The sequence below is a fragment of the Corvus cornix genome, chromosome 3, assembly GCF_000738735.6.
Source record: "Corvus cornix cornix isolate S_Up_H32 chromosome 3, ASM73873v5, whole genome shotgun sequence".
Taxonomy (NCBI): domain Eukaryota; kingdom Metazoa; phylum Chordata; class Aves; order Passeriformes; family Corvidae; genus Corvus; species Corvus cornix.
This window is the reverse complement of record NC_047056.1, coordinates 67,969,989-67,978,139: the sequence shown is the minus strand read 5'-3', so window position 1 is coordinate 67,978,139 and position 8,151 is coordinate 67,969,989. Positions and strand designations below refer to the sequence as shown.

The window sequence follows — 8,151 nt, the reverse complement described above, 5'->3', positions numbered from 1 at the left end:
ATAGTACCTTGCACTTCCACATGTTGTTTCTTAGAACTGAAGAGTCAAACTCATCCTGCTGAGTGATCCAAGAAATTCTTTTTTGGTGTGGTGGTTCCTGAATCTAAATTGTGTGCAATCTACAGTTTAAGCAATGGCAGAGATGGAGTGTTCACAGTCAGTGCTTACGATAAATGTAGTGCACAGTACCTCCTGCCTTTGGAGCCTGGCTGTGTTTTCCCTATTTATATCCTCTGTTTGTTTAACATGGTCAAGTGCCTCGTCTAATGCCTCCTCCAGGTCTGACAGCTTCACATCCTGTTCGCTGAGCTGCTCCAGCACATCAGTTACCAGGGATCTGGTGTCATTGTACTTCTCGTGAAATGCTTCAATTTGCTGTAGCACTGGGAGAAAAATAAGAGGCCAATAAATCCAAAGCTTGGATTTCTGACAAAACTTACCTATACAGCAATTTCTGTAGCTGTTACTCAGGCAACAGTAAAACACATTTTGTAAAGCTCACTTGAGAGATCGTATACCTAGATTTTAATTTTCCCTCCTCATTTGAGAAGGAAAGATACTTCTTATTTTATTATTTCATTTTAATCCTATTAATTCCCCCTCTGAAATATATTTTATTAAAAGAAACTAGATCTGTCTTTCCCTGCTTTTCATTTGTTTTTCATTGGCAGCCTGTTCTGGAGAAGACAGTCCTTATGCCTCATGTTCTGACTCATGTTGACTAAGCTGTGACAATTAGGCTGCTACTCTTTCCCATACCAGCAGTTTGTCTGCTGGTGTTTGCTGTCCCCATAGCCGAGCTAGCAGGGGGGAAGATGTTCACATGAGCAATTCCAGCCCTGCCATGAAACTTCCTAAGCAGCTATTGTTGAGGTGCTGCAGTGCACAGGCACACACAGACACACAGACCTTTTTCTCCCCATTCTGCCATGGGGAGCACCAAGCACCAGCACGGACTTGGAGCAGGAATTTGGAAGCAGCAGCATCTCCAGCACACCGGCTGGTGCTTGCCAAGTGCCTGCTGGTCCTCCCCAGGGGCTCAGCAGTACACCCAGAGCTGCCCATAACCTGCCAGCTGAGCATCAACACGTGGCTGAAAGTTGACTTAAAACTCACACTCCTCTGCTGCATTTTCCTCCTCGTCTGCAAGTTGCCTCTGATTAGTGAAAGGCTTTCGTTGTTTGATCTCCTTCAGCATCTCCTCAGCCACACTCCACTTCTGGGCAATTTCTTCAGGACTCAGCTCTTGTTGAATTGCATAGTATTTTGACTTGCTGCTGATTTCTAGGGGGAAAAGGGAACAGATGGTCGATTCAGTATGACTACAGAGAAATAAACACCGTGGACTGCTTTTACTTTTGTGATTAGTGATAATACTGATGGCAAAAGGAAGTCTTAATTATCTTCAACTCCATAGTAGATAATTATTATGTTTAATCCAATCTTATAATTAAACCTGTAAATAAATCACACTTTCTGGCATATGTGGAGGTCTCATCAGAAGAGGATGGGATTAAGAAGACATGGGTTGTGTGCATTATTTGGCTTGACATTTCTTATAGGCTGCGAATAATAATTTTATTTTAGGTTCTGTGGCATGTAGCAGGCTGGGGTTTCATCTAGGATCATGGTTTTTAAGTGCTGCTGTTTGTTAAATAATAACAATGCTAAGGAGACTGAAATAACCTCATTTTCCATCTGCAGAAGTTTGAGGCACCCTAAGGAGGTAACATATGGCTCCTGGCCTGATACTGTCTAGCTGGTTTGGAGATAGATACTATTTCAAGGTTTTGGTCTCAGTTCAAAAAACATTGTTGTATCCCTGCAGCTGAAATTGAGTTTACCCATTCCCAGTGTAATCATTACAAAGTTTACTCACTTCTCACTCCCTGGCCTTGAATACCAATCACCTCCCCTTTTATGCCCTGTGATGTGTGTGCCTTTGGCTAGTGCTTGTCACTACTTTTGTGGATAACCAAAGCTGGCAAAACCGGCACTATTCTTCTGGAAGATTTTTATAAAAAATAGATGTGTAATTGTGGCACCACTGATCCTTTGGCAGAGAGTCTCTGTATGCCTGCTCTTGCTGGGCTCTGAGCTCATTAGTGAAGCTTTAAAGGCTCATACTGAGCAGTAACTGATCACGACCAGGGCTCCATGGATTTCTTTTTCCTTATGTTGGCGTGTGTGTGTGTGTGCATGTACACCTTCTCTTCAGTAAAGAGTGGATGGCTTTTACAGGGGTGATGCCTCTGTAAAAGAACAATTTTGAACATGGTGGAAATAATTTTCACCTACTTGTTTCCAGCTGCTTTCACTGTCTTTATTCACAGCTATGGATGTTACTTCTTCTATAACAGCTTAACCTGATTGTGCTATTTGTGTGCCAAATTAGATGCATATCTGCCTTATGTGGTTCCTGTCCTGCTCCAAACCAATTAATGGTACAAAATGATGATCCACAGACATCAACCATGATTGTTAGTGACTTAAAAGGAGTCTCATGCTGACTCTTTTACTCAATAATTTTAGAAATAAAATGTGATGGATGGCCAGACCATCAAAGATTTTTTAGCATCCCATGTGTAAAAAGACAGTACAAATGTAACATCCTGTGAGTCTGGTCTTAGCCTGCCTCCTTTGTGAGATGGGACATATTAACCATGTTTCCTGAGATAAAGCAATGGAGCACCTGTGGAGATAAGGATAAGCAAAGATAACAGTTGATATGTAACCGCTCTTCCTTACACAAGTTTCCACATCGCTTGCAATAACTGCCAAGATAGAACTACTGAGGTCTATTAATCAAATATTTCCATTGGAAAAGGGCTATTTAACATCAACTACCAGTCAGCATTTCTGTTCTGGTGCCATACACAGCTTTTGCATACTGTTGACTTTGCTGAAGACTGGGGGAAACCAGTGTGTTCTGCAGCAGAATGGAGGCTTTTCTGCCACAGGTGTACAGGGCACAGGGATGTTTTTGAGTACATTGATTTGGGGTGTCATTGCTTTCTGCAGGTACTGTAGAAGAGGCTGCAATTGGTTTAATCTCACTTTTATATTTCGGGATGATAATGGTATGTCATAGATATTCCAGATGAAGATGATTATCTCTGAGTAGGAAATCTTTTTTAAGTGCAGTTGTGCTTGAGAAGGTGTTCACTGTTGCCATAAATTACATGCTGCCCTATATATCAAAAGATTTTCCTTTGATTTATAGGACAGTAAAAATTCTTGATGATCCATTAACACATGAAGGTTTCATTAATACATTCTTGACACTGAGATGAACCAGAAATGAATCTATTTACCTTCAATGTTATCTCTTATATTATTGAGCTGCTGCACAAGCTGAGAAGCACGGTTGTTGATCTCCGTGGTTTCCTTCTGTACCAGTTGGCCTTTGCTGGATGCTTCATTCCCCTATGAATAAACCATGAGAGGTAAACATTAGATTTCTTTTCAGATGTGAGGATGAGCAGTATAAACACACACTTTGCTTTCTCCTGATGAGCACGTGAAAATCCTTTTTATCATATAAAGTGGTATTTAAAGGCGTTGAAAGTAAAGATCCGTCTTGTCGGTGTTTTCAGAATTGCAGAGTGAGAGATTAAAATCTGTCCCATATTTATCCATCATCTCCTGCAATCAAATTTTCATAAATTATCTACAGTTGTACATTCAGTGGGGCTGGCTCGTTTTGCTGGGTATGGCATTTCCTGAGGAAGCAAATAGAACAAAGCAAAAGGTGTCAAGCTCCCAACCATTTTCAGATCTGTGTCGCCCTCAAATGAGGTCCCCAGCTCTGCAACTTGTTAAAAATAGGAAAAAGCTCAAGGCTTGAAAATACTCTGAAAAGCACAGACACAGTCCTGTACTACATTGTGTTGGAGGCTGCACTCTGCATTGTGTTCCCTTACTTAGAGTTTGTGGAAGCCCCAGGTGGCATTTGAAGGCAGGGCCAGGGTGGGTAGCACCACTAAAAGGGATGGGCATACTGGTAAAACAAATGTAAGGGTTAGTAGAGTGATAAACCAAGTGTAAGAGTTAGTAGAAAGGTTTCTTGTTCCCATCTTCCAAATATTCAGGATCAAGCTACATGCTGTTTTACTCAAAACTCACCCCATGCAGATGTGGGGAGTTACAGGTAGTTACAGGAATTATATTTAGCAGGAAGATTTGCCTACAGTTGGTACACTCACCCTGCCTTTGTGGTTTAGATCAGAATCTGCACCTCTGAGATGTGGGGATGTGCACATAAAATGCTCTGAACAGAAAATGCTGCATGTCTCCGCAAAAACCACTCAAGGCCCTGGCACCCATTTTCCATAAATGTGCCTTGAAATAGCAAAGAGCTCAATATATTCAGAGTTATTATTGTGGTCTTCCACTGTCAGAGTCTGGGGTCATTATTTCCCTGCCTTTAGAAGCAACCACAAGTATTGATGTGGAACTAGCATTAGAAGTAGCCAGGAAGAAAAGACCAGAGGAAACACTGAATTTATTTGTTCAGGGACAGTGAAATTGAAGAATGAGGTAAGAAATCCTCAGATAGTACTGCAAATGAAATGTTATTATCTAAACTCACTAAATATTCATAGAAAACCTAATGCCTTAATCGGCCTGCCCACCAACTACAGAGAGAGACACTGAGGCATGTGAGCTCTGACAGATATCCACAGGTACGGAGCTGTGTGTGTGCGCTGATTTAATACAAGTTCTCTTGAATGCAGGCATAGTCTGTATAATTCTTGCATGCCCTTTCTGCTAAGTAAGTGTTGATTAAAAACACACAAACATAAATTTTCTCTTCCACTTTCCTTTGTGTTGCTTTTTTTGCCCCCTACTTGCTCCTGTATTTGAGTTTTAGTTTAAGGTATAATTTAAATTTGTCTTGTGAAGGAATTGGTAAAGTGAATATAAGGTCTGGCATTTTGTAATAAGCATGAAATATTATCTAGTTCGATGACAGCTGTGCCTATCTTTGGTAATAGCATAGAACGATGTATTTTACTGGTATATGTCTATTGTAGCAACAGAAAGATGTTTAATATTATCTTTTTGAAATAGAGGATAAGCAATTTTGAACCCTATTTCTTCTCTTAACATATATCATAGCAGTATTCTAGGGTGCAATGAAAGTGTTGTGGGAGCTGAGAGCTGATAACCTTAATTTTATAGCCTGGTGTTTGGATGGGGATGCAACATTTATGATTACGATTGTGTTAAAAATATCTGATATCTAAATATCTGATCCAGCTCCCATATCTGTGGGTACATGAAAAACCTTTTAAACTGGCAGTTTCGAAATATATTTTGAAATGTCTAATTGGGATTAATTTAATTTTAGGAGAGCATACATATAAAATAGATATAGTAAAAATGCTCCTAAAGTCAATATGCATTAGTTTAGTGTTGCTTACTTCACTTAATTTGAAATCAAAATGTGAATGAGAAAGGCAATGTGTCTATCCCAGATCAAACAATTGTGTAGGGGGTAGGTGGGAACTCAGATCCTGAGGGGAAGCTTTTTGTGACTGGTGACAAACCTCCAACCACACTGTACACACTTTTTAGCTCCTTCCTTTTCTGTGAAGAAGACATGATAAGTCATTCATGCTTTTAATTCAGATTTAAAGTAGAAAGTTAAAACATACAAATAGAGAGTTCTTCCAGCTGTCAGGGCACACCCACTCTTGTTTGGTGAACTTAAAGAGTCAGACTAGATGTTAAGAAGTGTTTTTTATGAAGAGGGGTCAAACACTGGAATGGGTTTCCTAGAGAGGTGATTGATGCCCAATATCAGTCAGAGTTTAAGAGGCATTTGAACAATGTCCTTAATAACACGCTTTAACTGTTGGTCAGCCCTGAATTGCTCAGACAGCTGGACCAGATGATCATTTTAGGTCCCTTCCAACTGGAATTATTCTATACTTGCCTCTTATGCCAACAGGTGAATATGACAAAGTGCAAACCCTCAGAGCTTTGGCAGAAGGCTGTAAACAAACCTGTTCATCAAGTGTTTCCGCTTCTCTGAGGAGATCATTCATCTCATCTGCAGCATCATCAACCTGGATGGTCCAAAGTACAGCATGGTTCTTTTTTTTGGACATTGCCTCCTGTGTGTGGGGAAAAACAAGTCAAGCATCTGAAAACAAATTCCTTCTCTAGTGAGGGCAGGAATTGAAATTTACAGGAATGGAGTGGAAATTCAAAGATTCAAACTACATGGGAAAACCAAAATGTCATCAATGTTTGTACCTGGAGATGAGTGGTAGTGAGGTTCAGGTCATTCAAACGCCTCTGAGCTGCAACACCTGTAGAAATGCTCAGTAAAGTGGCTTTGCTTTCATCAATAGCCAGAACTGACAATCGGATGTCATCTGTCAAATCCCAAATACATTTATCGCAGCCTGATAAGAAAATAAGAGAGCATAATTTTTTTTGGTGCTTGTGTCAGTTAACAGCAAATATCTTAAATTCATGTAATAGTGCTCTTGTCCCATGATGTTCCCTCTCTTTGTCATTGATGGTTCCTGATGGAACCCATTTTTCTTTCATTCTCCCACTTCCAAGGTCCCACAGTACAGTTATGACATTTCCAGCTGAGCAGCACCAGATGGGACTTCTCAAAGAGGCTGCCACAGGGATTCTGTAATCAGTTGGGAGAGAGGGAGAGGTATATCCTGGCTATTACCTAGGCTCTACGTGTCTGTGGCCCGAAAGACGACAGATGAGGGTTAAAAAAAAGCAACTGCATTTTGTCAGAACCCCAAGCTCAGTATCTAAAATTTAGTGGTATGAAAAATAAGGATGTCCAGCACATGGGCTCTTGGCCGGCTACTTGATTACAAGGGCAACTTCTAAAAACACAGTTATAATGTGCTTGGAAAGTGCTTGTGCTGAACTCTATCCTTACTCCTGCTAGTGATTGCAATGCCACCTGCCACCTTGTTTTTAGTGACACTGGTGCCATCACTAAATGGAAGTGACTTGGGTGAATGTGAAACACAGATTCCTACAGACACTTTTTCTTGATATTTTAGCAGGTCCCAAATGTTTTCCTTCTGGTTGCTCTTCAGGCACATGACCCCTCTTCCTGGGAGTTGGTTTAGAAACCCATGTGTGCTACATGCTCTGCATTATATACGGGTATAAATACACTAACATTTAAAAAATACCTGTGGTACAATAGCTACAACATAGTACTCCATAGGCTTCCTATCATTAGAGTATGGGAGACAGTGGGAAAGGAACTGGCTGGTGGATATATGCCAAATTGTCAACAGCAACAATCTGTATGAGATGTTGTGCTGGCTTTGACTGGGGTAGAGTTAATTTTCTGCACAGTTAATTTCAGTGGCTAGTATGTGGCTGTGTTTTGGATTTGTGCTGAACACAGGGTTGATAAGGTAGAGATATTTTTTTGTTGCTGAGCAGGGCTTGCACAGAGCCAAGACCCTTTCTGCTTTTTGTACTGCCATGCTGGTGATGAGACTAGGGGTGTGCTGGAAGGTGGGAGGAGACACAGCCAGGACAGGCGACCCCAGCTGACCAAAGGGATATTCCAGACCATGCAACATCATGCTCAGTAAATACACTGGGGGGAAGAAGGAGGAAGGGGAGGACATTTAGAGTGATGGCATTTGTCTTCCTAAGTAAACATTGTGCGTGGTGGGGTGCTGCTCTGCTGGAGATTGCTGAACACCTGCCTGCCCTTGGGAAGCAGTGAATTAATTCAGTTTTGCTCTGTTTGCAAAAGTGTGTGTGGCTTGTGTGTGCACAAGTTTTCTGGCTTTTACCCTTCTGATTCTCTCCCTGTTCCTGCTGGAGTGAGCGAGCAGCTGCGTGGTACATGGTTGGTGGCTGGGGTTAAACCACAACTAGAGAACCATAAATTATATGCAAGATGTCACAGGTAAAGTTGTGAGGGCAGATTTTAGGGCCAGAATATTGTTTTTCAGGCAGTGTGTCTCAAAGTCTATGGGAGTGGCTTTGGTGAGACTTCCCTACTGCTCTGCAGCTTGTACTGGAACGTGCAGTCCGTGTCACAGAGTTGGAAATATGCCTGTACTCGGACAAGTGTGTGAGAACAGGCTTAAGTACTCAGTCAGCAGGACATTGTGTACATTCACACACTTAAGTGCC

At 41.3% G+C, this 8,151-nt stretch overlaps 1 protein-coding gene across 2 annotated transcripts in view; it reads right to left on the bottom strand.

The window, feature by feature from the left end:
- The window catches only part of LAMA4 (laminin subunit alpha 4), a 100,146-nt gene that overhangs the window by 45,509 nt on the left and 46,486 nt on the right, over positions 1-8,151 (bottom strand). For both annotated transcript variants that reach the window (XM_010402732.4, XM_010402740.4), the window contains exons 7-11: positions 6,265-6,416; positions 6,012-6,122; positions 3,315-3,426; positions 1,117-1,284; positions 190-383 (exon numbers count right to left, since the gene is read on the bottom strand). In XM_010402732.4, the coding sequence (XP_010401034.2) occupies positions 190-383; positions 1,117-1,284; positions 3,315-3,426; positions 6,012-6,122; positions 6,265-6,416 (737 nt within the window). The remainder of the gene's footprint in view (positions 1-189; positions 384-1,116; positions 1,285-3,314; positions 3,427-6,011; positions 6,123-6,264; positions 6,417-8,151) is intronic.